This window comes from Harpia harpyja, chromosome 7 (assembly GCF_026419915.1).
Source record: "Harpia harpyja isolate bHarHar1 chromosome 7, bHarHar1 primary haplotype, whole genome shotgun sequence".
NCBI lineage: Eukaryota > Metazoa > Chordata > Aves > Accipitriformes > Accipitridae > Harpia > Harpia harpyja.
In genome coordinates this window covers 6,244,654-6,267,373 of record NC_068946.1, presented here as the reverse complement: position 1 = coordinate 6,267,373, position 22,720 = coordinate 6,244,654, and the positions used below count along the sequence as shown (strand labels likewise).

The 22,720-nt window shown below is 39.1% G+C and overlaps 1 protein-coding gene across 2 annotated transcripts in view; it reads left to right on the top strand.

The window, feature by feature from the left end:
* MTOR (mechanistic target of rapamycin kinase) overlaps positions 1-22,645 on the top strand; it is a 68,560-nt gene extending 45,915 nt beyond the window's left edge. For both annotated transcript variants that reach the window (XM_052791690.1, XM_052791689.1), the window contains 24 exons: positions 1,118-1,243; positions 1,900-2,031; positions 5,537-5,652; positions 6,980-7,097; positions 7,882-8,088; positions 8,752-8,852; positions 9,116-9,212; positions 9,845-9,943; positions 10,540-10,662; positions 11,285-11,467; positions 12,127-12,261; positions 12,543-12,717; positions 12,952-13,087; positions 13,796-13,943; positions 14,656-14,778; positions 15,227-15,309; positions 16,849-16,921; positions 17,442-17,516; positions 18,012-18,147; positions 18,523-18,588; positions 19,881-19,961; positions 20,266-20,346; positions 21,001-21,106; positions 21,657-22,645. In XM_052791690.1, the coding sequence (XP_052647650.1) occupies positions 1,118-1,243; positions 1,900-2,031; positions 5,537-5,652; positions 6,980-7,097; positions 7,882-8,088; positions 8,752-8,852; positions 9,116-9,212; positions 9,845-9,943; positions 10,540-10,662; positions 11,285-11,467; positions 12,127-12,261; positions 12,543-12,717; positions 12,952-13,087; positions 13,796-13,943; positions 14,656-14,778; positions 15,227-15,309; positions 16,849-16,921; positions 17,442-17,516; positions 18,012-18,147; positions 18,523-18,588; positions 19,881-19,961; positions 20,266-20,346; positions 21,001-21,106; positions 21,657-21,672 (2,736 nt within the window). In that variant the 3' untranslated portion in view covers positions 21,673-22,645. The remainder of the gene's footprint in view (positions 1-1,117; positions 1,244-1,899; positions 2,032-5,536; positions 5,653-6,979; positions 7,098-7,881; positions 8,089-8,751; positions 8,853-9,115; positions 9,213-9,844; positions 9,944-10,539; positions 10,663-11,284; positions 11,468-12,126; positions 12,262-12,542; positions 12,718-12,951; positions 13,088-13,795; positions 13,944-14,655; positions 14,779-15,226; positions 15,310-16,848; positions 16,922-17,441; positions 17,517-18,011; positions 18,148-18,522; positions 18,589-19,880; positions 19,962-20,265; positions 20,347-21,000; positions 21,107-21,656) is intronic.
* The last annotated feature ends 75 nt before the right edge of the window (positions 22,646-22,720 follow it).

The window sequence follows — 22,720 nt, the reverse complement described above, 5'->3', positions numbered from 1 at the left end:
TATTTTTTAGCTGTTTGGGAAACTGTGACAAGGCTTTTAGTATCTCATTTGCCTTCCTGACTGGAAAAGCTCGGGACCATTCCACTGGGGTGGATAAACTGAGAGTGACAGGAAATGTAATGTCTGAATACAGCTGTTTATAGTCCTGAAAGCAGTACATACAGTTACTGCACATTTTATAGCTGCTTTTTAATAATTTTAAAATGCCTATGGGATGAGGTGTATTTGGGTGTTAGCGAACAAGCTTTGTCTAATTTCCCAGCCCTCAATTTTGGGGAAAAAGAAAAAGAGAAAGAAATAGATGTTTTGGTGCTAAGGTGCTTGCTGCCATTGGAAATTCTTTTGTTAACCTCAAAACTAAGTCATCTCTGGATCAATATGAACTTCAGAGCATCACTGTTACCCTGAAGTATGTGGCCATTACAGCAAGCATGATGTATTTGATGTATGTTACTGTCCCTTCCACAATTCTACTTCTCTGTAGCATCCTTGAATGTTTTAAATACAGCCTCATCCTCCTCCGAGTGACAATGTTGTTACATATCTCCCTTCAGACAGACAAGAACCAGACAATGCTTGCACAAGCAGCATAGCAGTTGGAACTGCAGTTTCTGGCAGAATATCAATTCAGTCATGCCAGCCTCTAAAAGAAACACATGCAAGGAGAAGAAGGGCAATAACAAAAATATCTTTGCAACCATTTGGTTTTGTACCATCTCCATATTGAGATATGTCACTGTTTAAACCAAAAATAGGTTTTAAAACTAGGTTGAGAAGGGTTATAAAACTATTGACTTGTTTTGGAATTGCACAAAGAGCTTTCCTGATTTTTGGATGCATTTCTGCTTTAGAAGCTTTTCTCCTTTTTCCATCAGAGGATATCGCTAGACTGCAAACACTGAGCTGGCTGCAGAGAGTAAGAGTCAAGGACTTAACCTTCTTCACACATTGCTGTATTAAAGAAAAAGCCAGCTAGTTCGTAATGTCAGCCTGCTGTGAATTATGGGTACTGAAGTCTCTCCATCTTGGGAAAAGTCCCTTCAGATTCTGAATTAAGGCTCTGTGGAGTAGATTGGAGATAAAACGCTACCAAGTTCTCTCTTCCTTTTTCTCTCAGGGCTGTCAACGAATTGTGGAAGACTGGCAAAGAATATTGATGGTCCGATCTCTTGTTGTGAATCCTCATGAGGACATGAGAACTTGGCTCAAGTATGCCAGCTTGTGTGGCAAGAGTGGGAGACTGGTAAGCATTATCAGGCTCTACTCTCTACAGCAGGTTTTTAGATGATTGGCTTTGTCATGCTGCTTCAACCTCGAGCATTTCCAAATATTTTCATTGCCCAAGTGGGATGGGCTCTCCTCTGAGGAGGAAACCAGTCAGAAATTGTTGAAATGCTAAAATTGTAACTAGCATAGAGTTCATGCTTGTAGCCAAGGTTATTTTTGTGGGACTAATATTATTCCTGAGAGCCTCAGAGACAATTTTTTGTTGCATGCTATACCTGGAAGTTCTTATGCAGCACTGTAGTTATTAATAATAGCTCTCTCTGCTAAAGCACTCTTTGTCAAATCTAGAATGTGACGTTGTTATCGTTGAACATTACAATCCTATTTCAACATTCGCCACAAGATTTATTACCAAAAATAATTGAAATGGAGACTTCACACTCTCTGCTGGCTTCTGAAATGAGAATCTAATGCTCTGATCCCAATGAAGACATATGGTTTATCACGTGGTATTCTTATGAATACAGGGAGTGGTAATAAGGCTGCTATGTCTCTGTTTTATCTGGAGGGTCAGAGGTATTTTTTAGTGGCGGGCAATTCTGCAGTCAATATGAAATGGAGGTAAGAATGAACTTGTTTTAACGTGCTTTTTGTCTTTGCAACTTTCTCCAGGCTTTGGCCCATAAGACGCTTGTCCTGCTCTTGGGAGTAGATCCATCTCGACAGCTGGATCACCCACTGCCAACTGTACATCCCCAAGTGACTTATGCATACATGAAACACATGTGGAAGAGCGCCCGTAAGGTACAAAAGAACATAGTACTCTCTGTGTTTCATTGCTCAGGTTTTGAGCTGTGGCATTCATGTTAGCTCTTCATAACAACCACAGAACAAAGTCAAGGCTGAAGATTCTATTTTTGCTCACCTAAAAAGGGATAACTAATTCCTTTCCTTATTGTTATTCAGAAGATAAGCTTTTGAAATTTTCCTTTAAAACTCTATAGTGGCAGAGAAGGCCTGGCCCTAATTTTACTTCCTACATGGAAAGATTATATTTGCTAAACCAGTATTAGGTACCCAAGGGATTCAGCCAACATTAATGGTCAATAGTAGCTCTTCTGTCCTCACCAAGATTTTACTGTGTGGGCTTGGTACTTGACTTCTCGTCCACTGTTCTGATTGCCAGGTCTCCACACTGCACCTATGGTCAGGAGTACATGCTGAAAGAGTAAGTTTTTTTATTACCAGTTTTAGAAAAATATCCTGAACAGTTTGTACTTAGTTACTGAGCAGAACTGACTTTTATTAAGGACATTATTGAAAATTTCTAACTGAAAGACAGCTGAAAAGTACATAGGGTTTTGTCATGGGAACAATTTGGCTCCAAAGAGCCTAGGGTGAATGTTTTTGACATTGCAACACAGGGAGAATTTACATAATCAAATCCAATAAGCTCCAGACTGGATAACTTATCTTTTTTTTAATATACATTAAAGCCTCCATTTATTCTCATATTCTGCCACATCTTTTTTATTTTTCCTGTCTTTGGGATTGCCAGCACTGGAGCAGAGCCATTGCTATGGGAACATTGCCATGACCTAACTATTCTTTATTTGAATTTAAAAAACAGAAGGAGCTGCTGATGAGGCCGTGTTCTATTGGCTTTGTAAAACTGTGTAATGGTCTCTTTTTTTATTTCAGTAAATGACCCAAGAAGTATATAGGGCTTCTCTGCCTGCCTCTTCGAGTGAAAGTATACTCTTCTGTGGTTGACCTGTGATAAAGAAATAGACAACATGCAGGAAACTGGTGCAGTTGTAGGAAGCAGAATGAAACAAGGCACAAAAATTAAGGGGATGGGGGAAGAGAATGTATCTAAAATAAACTGATGCATGTGGAGCCCATGAAAACAGGGAAAAAAAAGATTAGAAAAGCAGCAAAGATGAGAAGGAGGAACAGATGTAGTTAGAATCGCCTCTTCTTGCTTGTTGAATGATTTCCTATTTAAATATAGTATATAAGCTCTGTGCTTGGGGGCTTTTTTTTTTCTTCTTTCTAACACATTAAAAGTGGGTGTCGTTTACAGTGCTGAGGGAGAAATACTTTACCCAAGGTAGCACTAACCCTATACCTACATGCAACTCTCAACCCTTTCTCTGAGCACTCTTCTGTTGGAAGGGCTGACTCAATGATTCAGTCCTTTGTGGCACTTGGAACATAGATGCTTATTTTTGAAATTCATGGTTAAAGGTGCAGCTCTGTGGTAGAAGAAGCTGTGTTAGGGTACGACAGTTTGCAGTCTGGAGTGAGACTTAAGCGTTTGTTTATACCAAACACTGAAAGCATTTAGGGAGTTATCCTGGTACCAGCAGCATTACATGGTTTGGCATATCTTTATGTTCTATTTCAGTGACTGTCATTAACTAAATAATACATAGTTCTACTTAGTGACATATGTAGACCAGAGTTTTATATAACTCTGTGTGTTGACTTGATCTAGTATCCTAAGTAATAAGCTACTGAGGTAGGCTGGTATAGTAGGAAATGACCATTTTCTCTAGCTGAGGAATTCAAGGTTGCTTGGTTGACCTAAAATGTTTTCCTTACCACCATTTTGGCACTTGCCAGATCCAGCAGAAAAAAAAAATGGCATGTAGATAGAAACCAGCCGTATAGCACTTGCAGAGCTGCACAACAATCTTTTCTTAAACAACAGATAAAAAGATGGATAAGTAAACTTGTTGCGTTTCTTCTAACAAGGACCTTTGCCAGCAGCTGCATTCTACAGACATATACCGTAACAAGGCTGCATACAAACTTAGGAATTCAGTTGTTAAAGAAAACTTCCTGCTTTCAGTCTTAAGTGCTCTGCCTGTCAGTTTATGGTGATCAGTTTTCAATATTAATGGAAACTGAAGAGCAGATTGTTGGGTGTGTCTAGATATGAGAGGGGCACATAACTGTTCGGCAATATCTTTTTGTCTTTTTGACAAATGTCTGGCATAACAGCATAACTATTTATAAGATTGTTATTTCTCCCCCATCCCCTTCTAACCAAGTATCTAGGTTACAAGCTGTGGAATGCCCCCCATTAATGTTAATAGTGTGATACTGTCTTTTATTTTACGCTGGGCTAATACCCTTTTTCCTGACAATTGACTTGTGTGTGCTGACATCTGAATGGGATAGATGAGTCATTTCAGCTCAGGTGATTCTTGCCTCACTCTAAAGTACCTCATTCCTGTAGATGGAACAGAAGTAAATTGGACTCTTAATAGCATATTCTGCAGTTTCTGACCTGAAATGACCTTCCAGATTGCAAGAGCTTTACTCTAATTGTTTCCAGTGAAGTGTGCATACTTTTTTCCTTGAATCTTTAATTTCAGGTTTTCTTACCCCATAATTCTTTCCAAGGAATTTCAGAAAGAGTCTTCCCTCAAAATTTGGTAGTGCAAGTTGCTTTAGCACTACTGCCTTATGTAATCTGCTGGCAAAGGAGCAATGTACATTTGTGCTGCTTAAACAACCTTAGGAGAAATCTAGACTTTAATTTGTTGAAACAACTCAAAGTTTACGTCCCATGGTGTGTACTGTAAGCCTAGCCAAAGCTCAGGGGTTAGGAGGGAAGATCAGGAAGCTGCAAGTTTTCCTTCAGGCATTATTTTCTCAAGTTGTTTTTTTTTTTTTTCAGGCCATAGCATATTATAGACAGGCTTCTCTGGATTTGTTATCCTATCTATTATGATAGTGACCTGGTCAGATACAGTTTGTAAGCTATGAACATTTGTTTGATTGTTGGAATTGCTGGACTGTCTTTGATGTGCATGCTCAATGCAAATGAGACATCTTTATGTCATTACTAGAATCTTAGTCTGCATAAGCAGTAACAGGACATTGTCTGCTGCTGAAGTTTTCTTCTTGTGCAGGTGACCATGTCGCTTTGCCAGAGTTAATTCTTGCACATCAAAGCACAATGTCAGCTTATGTTATGGTCAGTCATGCTTTTGACTGTATGTATGACATGAAGGTGTGCCTAGCATTGGAAGGATGCAGTTATTTGTTCCTCAGTGTAGCAGTTCAGTGGCCAGATTTCTGAGACATCAAGAATCTCTAACCTCTTCATTTATTTGGTGCTACGTATGTAGAGTATAAACTGATTTTAGGGAGATTTAAATGGCTAAAAAGCTTTGAAGGAAAACAAAACTGTATTTTTTGCTTTCAGTGAAAATTTATTTCCACATTGTCTTCCTCTCTTGCGAAGTTGTATTTAACCTCTGTGGTCCTTACTGCAACCGTCATCCAATTACAGATCGATGCGTTCCAGCATATGCAGCACTTCGTACAGACAATGCAGCAGCAGGCACAGCACGCTATTGCAACTGAGGACCAGCAGCACAAGCAAGAACTCCACAAGCTCATGGCACGGTCAGCACCTGGTCCTTGGACACCCTTTAGCTATATCGTGAAACTCACGTCTTTCCTGAGGTCGCAGGTTCCATGCAGATGACACATTTCACACAAGGCCCATGCTTTGATTAAAAGGAACAGGGGATTTCTCATCTAGCTGGTAGAGACCCATTTGGTATTACATTCTTATCTATCTCAATTTTCAGTAAATGTTATTGTGACACATCAGTGTAAACAAGCTCGTATTTGTCACTAGCGGCTGGCTGTATTTTTCCAGCACTGTGGCTCACTGGCAGAAGGCAGAGCTCTCAGCATGGCTATTCCTTTGGTTTTCAGGAGATCCAGTCAGTAGGAAAGAAACACTTCCCACATGCCTGGCACATCTGTGCTTGGCAGCGCGTGCCCTTAATACAACAGCAGTGCTTTGGGCAATAGGTGCCCAGCATGTGATGGTCTCTCAAAATATTGTTTCATTAAAAACACATCTTATAATCTCCGTTTTCCTCTGTGGATCTTGAGGTGCCAGATCTGTTTTTTTCCAGTTTAGAGAAGAAATTGCATAGTGCTTGCTATTGAGGGTTTGCTTTTTTTAAAGGGAGGCATGCGCTTAATTTGCTTTTATGAGAATGGGAACTTGATAACACCATCATCTTATTTTTTTCAGAGTGACTATCATGGATGACAAATTAGTAATGAGTTGCGCACAATATTTTTTCTTGCACAATGCTTTCTGGAAAACTCAAAATATAGAAAGGACAGCTGTGTAACTGTGGTATTTAAAGCCTGCTAAGGGAGCAAAGTATTAAGCTTCGCACAAACCTTCACAGCCCCACCCTGTTGCAGTAAAAATATGTTGTTTTTCCTTTCCTCTGGGAGGGGATGACTTAATGGGGTTCTGGCTTGGGGGAAGAGCAGTTGCTCTGTGTTTCCACTGTTTGTCTGTCGCAGTGTTCTCTCCAGAAGGCTAGTTCGTATGGTGATAAGTACAGCTAGCCAGCACATATGCTAGGTGCATTTTATCAATACTGATGAAGTCTTTTGATGCTACTGTTAGCTACTTCCTACATTTATTTTATAACTGAAATAAATGACGAACAAAGTTTGACCCTCACCTTTCCCCCTAAGAATTAAACCATTAAGTAGTTAGGTCCACACTTAAAAGCAGGATGTAGATGTTTTGAACCTTACAAGTTAATACATACACTCCTAGTCTGCAGAAGAGGCTTACAGAGGGGGTTTACCACATGAAATGTCTTTCAGACTTCAGATAAGAAGTCTGCCTCTTAATCCAGCAGGCTTCATTTTCATTCTAGGTTCTGAGTCAATAATCCCTTTGCTTAACCAGGTGTTTCCTGAAACTGGGTGAGTGGCAGCTGAACCTGCAAGGCATCAATGAGAGTACCATTCCCAAAGTCTTGCAATACTACAGTGCTGCAACAGAGCATGATCGCAACTGGTACAAGGTCAGTAAGGAAAAGCTTCTATGCGCCATTGCAGAGAGATCAGTAAATTTGATCACATCCCATACTACAGGAAAGGAAGATGTTCATAGGATGATCTCCTATAACTATATGTCTTGTTACTGCAAGTAGGGTTAAAAAAAACAGAGAAAGCAGCCCAAGGCAACCATGGGATTCTTGTTTAGAATTTTATCTGGCTGGTAAAACTAGGCCACAATTAAGTTTCTATTCTTGCTTTTGGACTTTCTCTCCTGTCAGTGAACAGTGAAGGAGAAAGGATAATCTAAATGGAAAAAATTTAACTTGTTCTCACTCAGTATACTTGAACTAGGAAAGAGGCCTTGTTGCTAATTCTCCAAAGATCCTTTGATTTCAGGATTGTGAAATTTCAATTAATATTTGGTGCCAGATCTTCTCTGAGGCAGCCATCTCCTGTTTTTCTTCCTGTTACACCTCCCCTAGTCCTAACATATTAATGTTCATTTTAAGCTTTGAAAAATTAAGGTATACGTGAATAGAATGTGATTTAATTTTTGCTACAGAGCTCCTTTGCCTTAATATCCAACAGGAAGCTCCTGGCCAAGAACTCACCATGATGTTATTTAAGATAATAAGACAGTTAAAACTACAAGTGATTAGAGAAAGCAAGGCATTGTGTTGTCTGCAGGGTATTACTACTGTTGTCCGCAGACTCAGAAAGGTTGGATTATTATCTCTAATAATTAGAAAGTACAGGTTGCAGAAAGGATTCATCTTCCTTCTGACTTTTGTTCTCTCTTGTTGGCAGGCCTGGCATGCCTGGGCAGTGATGAATTTTGAAGCAGTGCTTCACTACAAACATCAAAACCAGGCCAGAGATGAGAAGAAGAAACTACGTCATGCCAGTGGAGCCAGTATCACTAGCGCTAACACCGAGGGCAGCAATAGTGAGAGTGATGCAGAGAGCACAGAGAACAGTCCCATCCCATCTCCAGTGCAGAAAAAAGTCACTGAGGTACCCTTCTTTCCTGTTTATGTTGAGAGATTGGTACTTACTGCTTAGATGCAGGAAAATACTATGGTGGGAAACAAGCTACTCTGCATACCTGGCTTGTGGAAACTGGCTGTATGTGCGCATATATATATATATATATACACACACATACACACACACACACTCTTATAGCTTACAGCAAAAGTGAGGAAGTTCAGATTAACTCAGTCTTAAGGGAAGAGGATTAAATTAATGCAAATGATCTTAAGTTAGTTGTGAACTAGAGCAAAGGCATGGATTGCTATTATAGGTGCTACAATGTGCATTAACAAGTTCTGCTGCTTAAGCCCTTCATGAAAGACTGTGAGGAATCTCTTTTACTTGCCAGTTATAGTAGGGTTGTAGTTTTTAGGCTGCTTTGCTGTCCATAGTTTTGCCAACAAACTGAAGTATAAAACCACTTCATGGTATATTCCCTGCCAGGCTGAAAGACTTATGTCTAGTAAAGCAAAACATAAGTTCCAGGAGCAACATGTCCTGTGAGGAGTATGAGCAGAAGTCAACTATAATGTGGATTAGGTCTATGTTTCCACATATTTCTTCCTCTTTCCCCTTGCTGAGTTTAGGATTCATGTGGACTGATGCGCTTGTGTAGAACTAATGCAGCAATTTTCATTCCAAAAGGATTTATCCAAGACCCTCTTGATGTACACAGTCCCTGCTGTCCAGGGTTTTTTCCGATCCATATCTCTGTCTCGAGGAAACAACCTACAAGACACTCTAAGGTACATAATAAAACACATAGTAAATGAAATCCAGCTGATAAGGGCACATGGTTTAAGATTAGGTAGAACCTGTTTCTGCTCTTTTTTGTTATGGTAAAACTGTGAATGCTTCGGTCCAAGCTAATTTATATTAGGTGGATTAGCCCTTATCCTACTAGCTGTAGGTTCTGGGAAGAAGAATCACTTGTAAATGGGTCTGAAGGTATTTGACAGGAATGGGGTTTTTTTGTTGCATTCCTAACAAATGTATTTCTCTTTTTCAGAGTCCTTACTCTGTGGTTTGACTATGGTCACTGGCCTGATGTGAATGAGGCTTTGGTAGAAGGAGTCAAGGCAATCCAAATAGACACTTGGCTGCAGGTAAGGAACACAAACGGCTAAGACAAATCTCAGTTCTGGGGGGAGCTTGGGCATTTGTTACATGATATCCATGATGATCCTTTGCTCGACAGCGGTGAGAGCAGTGTGCAGTACAATTTGTAACTTACTTAACAAGCATCTTGAACAGAGACATGAGAAACGTTCTTGCATGCATTTCTGTATTTATATACAGTTTAGTGCATATGAATGAGAAAGACTGAATTACATCAGAGCAGGCAGTGGTGTTTTATACTTGGATCACCACTGAATGCACATCATCTTCAGTTTTAAAATTTTCATTCTATTTCAGGATTGCCTTGTAGAATGACTCCTGTAAATAAATAAAAAAGGCTTTATTTCTTATTTGAGCATTACACTTCAAGACAAATCTTACTCTTTTGATAAGAGGATCCTATAACAGTTTTGGACAGAACACTTGTGATCTCACTGAGCTGTTCTGCATTTCTGACACTGTTTGGAACTTTGTGTTATCCTCTGACCATCTCAAAAATGAGTGGTGGGCTTCTCTGTCTCCCTTAAAGACTGAGAGATCTCTAGCAGAGGGCAGAACAGCTTGTGAACTAAACACTTGAGATTACAGGAATGTTTATTTTACTTATCCTTATTACTAGGTTATCCCTCAGCTCATTGCAAGAATTGACACCCCTCGACCATTAGTAGGACGTCTCATTCATCAGCTCCTCACAGATATTGGACGGTACCATCCCCAGGTAAGCTTTGGCTTAGAGGAGAAATTTCCATAGACTGAGCGCCAGTTAAGGCATTTTCTATGTTCCATTTCACCTAGTCTAGATGTCTGCACTGGAAGTCACAGCAAGTGAGGATAGTGAGGATGGGGACTATTTCTGCTGCTGTTTCTTTCACCTCAGCACTGTTCACATAAAAATGGAAAGAAGAGGTTGATAAGCCATGCAGCAGGGGAAGTTCTGTCCATCTAATAGAATACTGGGTAGTGAAAATCACCTTCTTAAATCTCATTAAGTGACTACTAAAAGGCTACCTCACAGATGTTTTATCTGAATTTCTTCCTACAGTCCGGAAAATCACAAAATGCTAAAAACAGTTTTCTGTTCTTCCAGTTTGATACAGGCTCCCAAAGTCATTCTGCTACTGAGTGAATTAAAGTCTTGTAAGCTTTTCAGATTGGAAGACTTTGAATAGCAAATTCCTATCACCTCTTTCCAGAAGGAAGCTTGCTTGCTTTGTCTAGCCCTAAGGCTGCTATTTATTAATGCTTTGCTAATCTTTCAATTTATGTAGCTCTTCTGTGTGGTTCTAAAATGTTATTGGTTGATGTCCCTTGTAGGCTTTGATCTATCCTTTGACTGTGGCCTCTAAATCTACAACCACTGCTCGCCACAACGCTGCGAATAAGATCTTGAAAAACATGTGTGAGCACAGTAACACTCTGGTGCAACAGGCGATGATGGTGAGTACTTAAGTGTACCATAAAGTGTATTGTGTTTCAGGAATGGATGTTCCACAGATATAATAACACAAAATGACTATTCATTGTTAATTTTGTTCAAGTACAATTAATTTGGGGTTTTTGTGATAGGTAGAAGTTACAGTATTAGTATACTTTCAAGACAATGCTTTAATTTAAAAAGGACCATAACGTTCAAACGCTAAGTTCTTGTGTCTCCTTATGAATAAGTTTAGAAAAGAAATAAATGAAGAATCATTGTTCCATAAAGAGATATTTTTGCTTAATGAAAAGTGGAAACAAAACTCACTGAGCATAGTACGGAAAGAGTAATTTAATTCATTTGCTAAAAATTTTTATGAATAAATGAAAAGTAATGCTTTCAGGCCAAGCTACACAAATATATAGAAAATTTCAAAGGCAACAAGTAAGGTGAGAAAAGCCTGATCTGCTTCTTGCAGAAAAAAGTGTTAACAGCATTGTGGGAGTTCTTTGGCTCCCTCTAGCTGCCAGCAACAAATATTTTATAATCATTAGAGAAGAAAGTAGTTTTGCATTTGTAAGTCAGTATACAGTCATAGTGTTTTTCTTTAGGCGTTTAATCTTTTTTCCTGTCCTAAAACAGGTGAGTGAAGAGCTAATCCGTGTAGCCATCCTATGGCATGAGATGTGGCATGAAGGGTTGGAAGAAGCATCTCGTCTATACTTTGGAGAAAGGAATGTGAAGGGAATGTTTGAGGTGCTGGAACCACTTCATGCAATGATGGAGCGTGGGCCTCAGACTTTAAAAGAGACATCCTTCAATCAGGTATCAGCAAATGGCCAAGAGCATAGCCTTCTGCATGCCCTCAAAACCAGGCAGGACAGCCACCTGCCCTAGATGTGTTACAAGGACCTTTGCAGTCTAACACAAAGAGTAAATCTCTTGGGACTCATTACGTTAATTGCAGACTTCATTATTGACATTTATCTTCACATCTGTATGGCTTTTGGTGACTACAGTACTACAGGGGCCATGATAGTGCAGATTGCCCTGGAGTCTTATAACGGGTGGGTGTCTGATAGGGTCTGGAAAACATACAACTGCTCTGCAGTTAATTCTGCTAAGTCTACTTTGCTTCATGGTAATCACTAGCACAGATAGTAAAGATGATCTGTCTCAAGCCAGCAAAAGGAATTAATTTGAGCTTGTGAGCCTACTGTTAAAGGGTGATTCTATTCATTCTGCTACCTCCTATCATGAGGTCTATTTGTGAGCAGTGTTGTCTAATAAACTCAGTGCATGCCTTGGATCCAGGAATTTCTGGATCTTTAATTCCGATATGCTATAAAAATGTGAGATAAAGTATTTGTAATGCAATTTAAAAATCGACTGTGATGCTCTTTGTAGGTATTAAGTGGTCTCCACCTGTTCCACTATAGTCTGTAGAAATGTTTTTCTTCTGTTGTTTTTCACTTCCTCCCTAGGCCTATGGCAGAGATCTAATGGAAGCTCAGGAATGGTGCAGGAAGTACATGAAATCAGGAAATGTCAAAGACCTAACTCAGGCTTGGGATCTCTATTACCATGTGTTCCGGCGTATCTCAAAGCAGCTGCCTCAGGTGGGGGGAGAAGTACAGTTCTGCTGTGGGTCTTACAGTGCAACTTGTCAATACTGATCTTGTTTCATGTTTTCTGGTTATTCAAAACATTCAAATTCAGTATTCTAGAAGTATCTGCATATGATTTGCTGCAAGTCTGCTGCTTATGCAGCACTTGCTGCAAGCATCTGAAGTACTGATGACTGAACTGTTGTAGGTCACTTGGCAGCATGAACTCTTCAGATGTTTCAGTGAGATTTAACTGAAATTCTGGGGGGTTGTGTTTCTTTTGGTTTTGGCAGCTCACTTCTTTGGAACTACAGTATGTGTCACCAAAACTCTTAATGTGCCGGGACCTGGAATTGGCAGTGCCAGGAACGTATGATCCCAACCAGCCCATCATACGTATTCAGTCCATTGCACCCTCACTGCAGGTCATCACCTCCAAGCAGCGGCCCAGGAAGTTAACATTAATGGGTAAGAGAGCGCAGTTTTCACTTAGCTATTCTAGTATTTAAACAGTCCTTGCTTTTAGGTCAAACTGCATATTTACCAGGTAAAACCTTTACAACATTTTCTTTCAAGTGAGGTATTTCTTAGTGGTCTGGTCAGTCTTACTGCCACACTTTCCAGTTCTTGGGTGCACGTGTATTTGCTCTTCTCTGTTTGTTCAGCAAGAGTAAAGTTTTGTGTATTATAATTCTTTCGCAGGAAGCAATGGGCATGAGTTTGTATTCCTTCTGAAAGGTCATGAAGACCTTCGCCAAGATGAAAGAGTGATGCAGCTTTTTGGGTTGGTCAACACTCTGCTAGCAAACGACCCAACTTCTCTTCGTAAAAACCTCAGGTATGTGCTGTGGATAATCACTGAATGTGCTTATGCATAAGTGACACCCTACGTAGGTGCAGTTTCCAAGTAATCCTTAGCACAGCCAGCTGGTTTGTGAGGAAATGGTGAATCTTGGAACTAAGTTAATTAAAAAAAAAAAAAAAAAGAGAGAGAAAGAAAGAAAAAAAAATTCATAGAATTCAAACTTGGAGGAAATGTATCCTGAGGGGATTGTTTGTTTTATTTAATTGAAGTCCCATCTCATAAATAGTTATGGTTGTTGAGGCAACCCCTATTTCAAGATAGCTTGAACGCTGCCTTACGAACCTGAGAACAGGGGGTTTTATTAAGGATTTTTTTTATTATAGTCACTAAATAGCCTGGTGAATAGTCACTGACTGCAATTCTGTACAGTGTCTTTCAAGCATGAACATATCCAATGTCATGTGCAAATAATAGATCACTGTGGGTGACATAACATGTACCTTCTCAAAGCAGTCTTTCAGTGAAAACCACGTAAGCTTTGAGAATGTCTGTAGATTATCTGGCAGCAGTCTATCCAAATGGATGTTTCGGGTCTGTTTGAAAAGAAGGAAAGCAGAGCAACTACTGAAGAGACAATTTGGATCAGAATCAGATTTAATATTAGTTGTTTTAAGCATCTCGAAATGTAATAATTCACAACAGACAACAATTTGAGCTCTGATTCTCCATTTTTTCCTGTAGCATCCAGAGATATGCTGTTATTCCACTGTCTACGAATTCAGGCTTGATTGGTTGGGTCCCCCACTGTGACACACTGCATGCACTCATCCGAGACTACAGGGAGAAGAAAAAGATCCTGCTCAACATTGAACATCGCATCATGCTGAGGGTAAAGGGCAAAGCTGGCAGAGTTTTTGTACGTTCTTTTAGGACTCCATTGTCTTAATGAAGAATAACGGTGCGCAGCTTGTTCTTCCTTTGCCTGTTTTCTGATTGTTATTGGTACCAGTAATAAATGCGAAAATATCAGATAAGAGTTATAAAATGCTACCAAGAGGTAAAATTTGCCATATGTTTATTTGTTTCTCCTTTCCTGTTTTAGCAGTGACCACAAGTTGTTACCATCTGGTGACTAAAATGTGTTTGGAATTTTGTGTGACTGTGATGTGCCTTATACAATGCCATGCTGCTGGCATTCACAAACATTGTGCCTAAGCAACAGGGCCAAAATTAGACAGACTGGAGAAACTGAACATTACTAGAAAAGTTAGAATTGCCTGCCAAAAAGGAAAGCATGTGCCAACCCAGAAGACTTATTTAGATAATGGTTTTTGAAACATATTCACCTTTGCAGTATTTTAATTAAATATGGCTATGGACTACTTTGTGGATGCTAAATCATTTGCTATCCCATGTAAAATGAATTCTTTGCTGTTGGGTGGTCATCCCACTGTGTTTGGGAACATATTGGTCAGTCTACAAATAATTTCAATCTAAACTTGATATGAAATTAGTTGTGATTACTGTGTTTCTCATAGTACAACTAAGGATTACTGGAGGTGTTTTTTTTTAAGTTGCTGAGTGTCACTTCTCAATTGTAGATGGCTCCAGATTATGACCACCTGACTCTGATGCAGAAGGTAGAAGTATTTGAACATGCTGTCAATAATACAGCTGGTGATGACCTTGCCAAACTGCTGTGGTTGAAAAGTCCAAGCTCAGAGGTGAGTTCAGCACGTGTAATGGCTTGTGTTTGGCAATCAGCATGATGTGGAATTACCTTCTCTGCAGAACGAGTGAGAGATGATGTTTATTCATCATGAACTCCAGATGAATCACTGCAGAATGTGTATCCACATGTGTATCTCCTCACAAGGGGCCTTATAAGGCTCAGATCACAATGGCTGCCAGGGTGCAGTCCAAAGTCCAAGAGTGGAGGCTGGAGCTCCATATACTGTGCATGGGGAGAGAAAAGCAGGACCCTCAGAATATATTCTGTTAATGGTTTAGACATCTAATTCAAGGCCACAGGATGTCTGAACCCCCTCAGGCTATGGAGCATATCACAGTTCTGCTTTGTGCAAAATGCAAGTAGTTAATGTATAATTTAAAATACAAGCTGAAACATGCAACATGCCTGCCTGCCTTTTTCTATTTTGTCTCCACTTGTAGGTGTGGTTTGACAGAAGAACAAACTACACTCGTTCACTAGCTGTGATGTCAATGGTTGGGTACATTTTGGGCCTTGGTGACAGGTAAGTGAAATTGTAAAGGTTTCTTCTAAATAAAAACACAGACTGTGTAGGCCTATCAATTCATTCCTTGGATCTGTTTGTATGATAACATCTTTCATTGTGGTTATTGCTGATTTGTAACACCACCATCTTTCAGGACCTAATCATGCTGTCATTATTTTCAGCACTGCAGGCATGGGATGTAGGGTTTGTGTATCTTGAGTACAAATAAGAGTTTCTTCCCTTTTGAGAGGAGTACACACAGAATTACATCAAGGACTACAAGTTCTAATTTTGTCCTTTCGTTTCACTCACAGAATGGGAAATCTTTCTCCATCGATTCTATAAAACAGAAATATTGTTGACCTTTGCCACCAATCTGTGTGCTTGTGTGTGCTTCATGCATATGAGATGGCAATTTTTTTTTGCAAAATCTGTTAGGACTGTACACGTACATCCAGCTTTTTGGGGAGGAAAGAAGCACCATGATCAAGCATCGGTTTTTATTCCCTGAAGTAGCAAAAAGAAATCCAGAAAGTATTTAGTGGCAGAGGTCTTCCGGTTCTCCTTCCAAATGGGTTCAGTAACACTACTTATTTTGCATACTTTTTTGCCTGGTGGATATTTATTCTGTGAAGCAGGAACCTCTAATGCTATGTACGTTCACAGCAGTTGTCAGAGACACACATGAAATCCCCATAAATACTCCCCAAAGACTGCTCTAGACTTAAAACAAATGAAAGTTAATGTTGGTTTAGCTATTACTTAACATGGTGGTTTTTCTGATCTGCAATGCAGACATATTCTGGAGGGAAGTATGTACTATCCAAATGGATTGGGCACATAATGAAAAAAGAAAAAAATTACCAAAAAAATGAACAAATGTTTGATTTATTTTATGGCTTACTGTTAAAAGGGGACACGATAACTTCCAAAATACTTTTGAAGACAATATATTTTAGATTTAAGGTCTGTAATGCAAAAACAGCTAAACCCTCACATGTTTTCATAACAAAAGCTTCTATTCCTGAACTTAAAGGTCTTCATAATGAAATTACAAACCTTTGAAAATTGAATTAAAACAAAATTGGAACAAGTCGGCATGAATAGCAGCATCGTGGTTTTCGTAGTCTGGATTGATTCTCTTCTTTTCTGGTGCTAGTCCAACTTGCATTACTTGACCTGTAGCATAATTCATTTCATTTTTCTATACTGAAAAAAAATGAGAAGCAGAAAACAAGTAGAAGAATTTATCCTAACTGAAAAATAAATGTTCATATCCAAGTAATGTACTGATGGTTCTGGTTCAATAGGTTGTTTTATCTTCCAAGGTGAGATGATCTCTAACTCCTGAGAGGTAATTAGAAAAATAATGTGATAGATGCACTGTCAGGAAGCTATTCTGTTCATCCTGAGATTGAAGATCTCAGACAAGCAAGCTGTCACTGGCTGTTCTTGTTCATGAAGATAAATATCATTTCAGACTGGAGCTGCTGTGATTTACTTTGGGTTTTTATAATGGTCTGTCACCTTCTTTTTTTTCCTACTCGTTCATCAAAGACACCCCTCCAACCTGATGTTAGATAGACTGAGTGGAAAGATCCTGCATATTGACTTTGGGGACTGTTTTGAGGTAAATCTTTGTACTTGGACATTAAATTTTCTGTAATATTTCACATTTTCTCATAGAACAGAAATTAATCTGTAAGCCAGGACAAACCGACCTTGGAATGTGATCTTGGGCAAACCCTTTGGCTCTCTTTTGGGCTTCATTTTACTTACAGGCAAGATGAACATAATAGATACCTTATCTCAGAGGCATGTCTTGGGGATTAGCTGACCCCTGGAACAAGCAAAGAAGTGCTAACATCACTTTTCCATAAAATTCCTTGAAGCAATTTAAGCTGGTGATAGGCAGTCTGTGTTACCTGACACTAGCAGCTGGGCGCACGCTTGAGTTTTCCCTCTGTTATCAAGTTAATTAACTAGCTTCTTACAAAAATTTGTGGAAACTGAGGAACATAAAGCTGGAACTTTTATTTCCTATTTGGAATACAACCTTCAAGCTTGTAGCAAAAAAACCCCAATATTTATTAACTCTTAAATAATAAGTTACCTATTAATTTACTAATTCTCCATCATCATGTGTTTAGGTTGCAATGACAAGAGAAAAGTTCCCTGAGAAGATTCCATTTAGGTTAACAAGGATGCTGACAAATGCTATGGAGGTAAGCATCCACTCTTTAATACAAAGTGGATTGTTCCTAGGGAAAATGGCACCCATTTCTCAGTTTTCCCTGTATTTTCTGTTGTGGCTAAACGTCTCCACTCTTTAAGAACTAGAGGTGTTTATATTTCAGCTGCATTTTCTGTAAGTTAAAATATCTCCTGTGATCTTTACAGTACATTACAGTGAAAAGCAACTTTTTAATTGATGCAAAAAACCCCCTGAGATTCCTCCAATTTCTTAGGTCTTTCTTAGTTTCCTCATTTCAGATAGCTGTTTGCATCAACCAGACACAGCCAATGGCATGGTACTTCACAAAGATCATCTTAATGGCAGAAAAGAGCTTCTTAGTTTGTAATGAACATCTATCTTGTTCTCTTAATGAACAAAGCATAGTGAATTCCAGTTCAAGCCACTTCCTGCTCCCTGAATGTTAGGGGTGGAGTTGCATAGTGAATGATGCAGCATGGTTGATTCGCTTCTTTCTCTTCTGAAGGTCACGGGCCTTGATGGCAATTACAGAATCACCTGTCACACAGTGATGGAAGTCCTGCGCGAGCATAAGGACAGTGTCATGGCTGTGCTTGAAGCCTTTGTGTATGATCCATTATTGAATTGGCGGCTGATGGACAGTAAGTGATTCTTGCTGCTTCTTCATACAAGAAATCCAGAAGCCTGAAATCCAATGTCTGTTTGAAGACAATCTGATGAAATTGTTGCTTTGGAAATGCTTTTTCTGTGCGCACATGGTTTTAGGGATTGTAATGTGAAATTACCACAGTGGTTAAAACCCTTTTGTACTTAAACACAGACACCAAACTAAGCTACAAGCAAAATTGTTTGGGTTGGTTTTGTATTAGTTGTCATCAGGAGATTGAAAGCTACTTTCAGGTGACATAAAATTTGGAGAAGGAGGAAGGCAGTCAAATCTGTATTGTTTGTGGACAAATTTGCTATGAAACACTGAAACTCCAGTTCATACTTTTCAACTCCTTATTTTCTTGCAGCAAATACAAAGGGCAATAAGCGCTCACGAACGAGAACAGATTCCTACTCAGCTAGTCAGTCAGTAGGTGAGTAGAAAAGATGGTGTATGTCATGAATGTTTGGAGCGGTTTTTTTAGCAGTGCACAAGACTGGGTAAATATTTTCAGTCCTCTACTCAAAAGTAGACAGATAAAGAGCTTATTATCATTAGTTTTAGGACTGGAAGTGGTGAGTTCAGTACTTTGGCACAAAAAGCAGATAGTCCTTTACAGTTACATTAACATCCTTCTGGGGCACATACAAACTGGTGTAGTCCAAGGTGTAATTGATATGTGGTAGTTATTTACTTAGCTACCAAATATTAAGTGTGCAAAATCTGGCAAGTAGTCATCTGACTGAATGTTGAGAGCTTTGCATCAAATCTTAGCAGTTGTTTGCTATTGGACTGCAGAATAGGGACAGTGTTTCATATGGCGAGTTCTACAAATAAACATTTTATTGCAATTTTTGGTTAATTGTACATCATTTCAAAATATCTTTCAATTACACTTTTATACAAAATGTTCCTACAAGTTGAATCAGGCCTTTCAGTACGTTAGCAGGGCAAAAATAATGTTTGCTCCTGTGATATGTTTCCATTAGTGATAGAGATATGTGGTTGTCATGGTTTAATCCCAGCCAGCAACAAAGCACCATGCAGCCGCTCCCCAGTGAGATGGGGGGAGAAAATTGGGAAGAGTAAAGTAAAGTAAAAAGTAAAACTCGTGGGTTGAGATAAGAATGGTTTAATAGAACAGAAAAGGAGAAACTAATAATGATAATGATAACACTAATAAAATGACAGCAGTAATAATAAAAGAATTGGAATATACAAATGATGCACAGTGCAATTGCTCACCACCCACCGATCGACACCCAGTTAATCCCCGAGCGGCGATTTCCCCCCCCCCACTCACCCCAGTTTATATACCAGATGTGATGTCACATGGTATGGAATACCCCGTTGACCACTTTGTGTCAGCTGTCCTGGTTGTGTCCCCTCCCAACTTCTTGTGCCCCTCCAGCTTTCTCGCTGGCTGGGCTTGAGAAGCTGAAAAATCCTTGACTATAGACTAAGCACTACTTAGCAACAACTGAAAACATCAGTTATCGACATTCTTCGCATACTGAACTCAAAACATAGCACTGGACCAGCCACTAGGAAGACAATTAACTCTATCCCAGCTGAAACCAGGACAGTGGTACAGTTGGTCAGAGTCAAATATGCTTTTCAAACAAGTTGATTAACAGTTTTCTTAATGTTTCCAGAAGAATATTATTTTATCTGCTTTTCAGCGTCACATTTATGCTTTTATGTTTTCATGGGTTTTTTCAATAGAAATGTTGGACAGTGTGGAATTGGGTGAGACAGCCCATAAGAAAACTGGGACCACAGTGCCTGAATCCATCCATTCCTTCAGTAAGTTTCATTGTTGTTTCTATACTGACACAGAAATTGTTCTTAGATTGGAAAATTTCATCATGGTCCAGGTACAATTACACGAGATGGGACAGATACAGTTCATTGTCAGCATAAATGAGGAATATAATAACCTGTGTTCTCAACTCAAAAAAAAAAAGTGACAGAAAATATACAGGTATCTGGGTTTGTTTGCTCTCAAAATGATATTTGTGGTGTTTACGAAGGGCAGATGTAACAGCAGTACAAATGCTTTTATTGTTCAGATGAAGTTCTAATTCTCTTTCCTACTTCTGTCTTTTAGTAGGAGATGGTCTAGTGAAGCCAGAAGCTCTAAATAAGAAGGCAATTCAAATCATCAACAGGGTTCGAGATAAGCTCACTGGTGAGCAAGTTCTTATATTTATATAAGATAAACATAAAATGTTTTGAGATGGATCAGCACTACTTTTAGTGTTTGTATTTTGTGTTAATCCTTGAATTTAACACATTCCGATTAAGTGGATGAGGCCATTTTCCTGGTTTTGTCTAACACCTAAGTACTGGTGCCTGCATTTAGATACAAATGAGCCCCATTTGAAAGTATATAGGTGTTTGTAACTAAACAGACTTCATATTTTGCATGTCTTGACTTGTTGGTGGAAGTAGAATTTCTATTGTCCTGGCTATTATAGTTTGCAGCATTTAGTTGCAAAATTTTATGCTCTTAAAGTTTATAAGAAACTACTTCCCACCTGCCAAATAATGTACTTGAAGGGATTAGGACCAGGATTCCAGCTACTGGAAAGTTATCTATTGTTGGTTCATCCATTATTTGGAGAAGACAAAAGGAAGAAACCATAATAATTGGGAAAACAGAGTTCTGGGCTCTGTATGCCTTTAGAGGCACTCTCCATGTTTGGAAAATTTTGCATTTTATATACTGTAAGGGACGAGCAGTTAAAAGTCCTATCAGTCCTTAACTTGCCACCAAGAAGCAAGTTATGTTATATGATTTGTGACTTCCATTTATGGTTTTTTTCATTCTTTATTTTCAAAGGTCGAGACTTCTCTCATGATGAAACTCTTGATGTACCCACACAAGTAGAATTGCTCATTAAGCAAGCTACTTCTCATGAGAATCTGTGCCAGTGCTACATTGGATGGTGAGTTTGTCATTCAGCTAACGTTGCAAAATTCTTCTCTGAATAATCTGAGCAGAGAACAGCTATTGAAAATGTCACTTGTGTAGTTAGTTATATGTAGGAGCCTTACCCCATGTTGCATCTGCTCTGGTAAATTTTGCAAGCCTATGACAGTGATCCCGTAGACCGTCCTCTGTAAGAAAGTTGTTATAAGTAGTGACAGGGGTTTTAGAACATTTAAACCACAATCAGCCTCAACATTTTAAGTGTTTGAAATAAGGCATGTGGTGGTCACTGATTTCAGGTACAGTGCAGAACCACATCTTCTAAAGTAAGCAAAGATGATTTACTGTCATTTTGAGAGTTAACTAACTTTGGACTACGCTTAAGGAAACAGATTTTTTTAGTGTTTTTAAACATTAGTTAGCTGGAAAGAAGCATGGAGATCCCCTGTCAACTTTTCCTGTACTAAAATGGTGCCTAGTTAGTATGGAACCTCAGTCCTTCTCAGTGTTGCCTTTGTGAAACTGTATGCAAGTCAGCGTTACTACAGTATCTTTGTTTTCTTTAGGTGTCCTTTCTGGTAACAGAAGATTCCAAAGTATCCACAGCCTTTTATTCTGGAGGCTTTTGCACTCCAAACTTGCTCTTCTACAAACACAAACTGAACGTTGGACTGAAATACAGCCTTTGTCAAATATTTTGAAATGTAAATGAAAAGAGTTATTGTATATTAAAAGTTGGTTTAAGCCAATGTATAGCTGCTGTTGGAAATACACAAGCTGTCTGAAACACAACACTTGATTTGGGTTTCCAGGACAGCGAAGACTGATTGTACCACAGATGTCTATGGTTCCACTTGGTCTTTGGGGAACTGGTGATCCATTGAAAATAACTATATACGGGTTTTGACTTACTTTGCAATGTAACTAAGTCATTTGCGGATTAATTATTGCCCTGGTCAGTCCTGTTGGTGTGGCTGCAGTGAGCTCAATGCGCTTGTGCAGGAGGCTTCATTTAGATTTGGGCATAAGCTGGATAACTGGAAAGAAAGAGAAGCAGAATTTTACCATTGTTTCATCCTGTTACCTTGTTTTCAAACTCGATTCTTGCCCCAAAATTGGAAACTGTATATCCGCTCATTACACTAGCGCGGGAGTCGTGTTTCAGACTAGATCAGGATATCAGAGCAGATCCAAGAATTGGAAGACCTTGAGCTGAGCAAAGTCAGGTGCCTCTATGCGGGTTGATCGGTGGCAAACTGGATGCAGGGTACAAATGAAATACCACTTGGGAGCTTCCCACAGTGTCTGGATTAAAAAGCAGTATTGGGAAATAACTAGGGAAGCTTAGTACTTGGCATAGGAGGCAGACATGGGGAGACCTGGTCATAACTTGAAACAGAAAATAATGGTTATTAAACACGAGGGTGAAAATAAAGTTATGATTTATGAATTAAACATATTAAAAACAATGCACAAAATACAACAGAGTAGCCATGTTTAGATGCCATGTTGTATTTGAATATTTTTGTGCCAATAAATTACACCAAAATGTAAACATTTTGACTGTGTTCTTGTTTATTCCCAAGTACTTCTTAGGAAGAGACAGGGAAGCAGATTAAGACTTTTATTT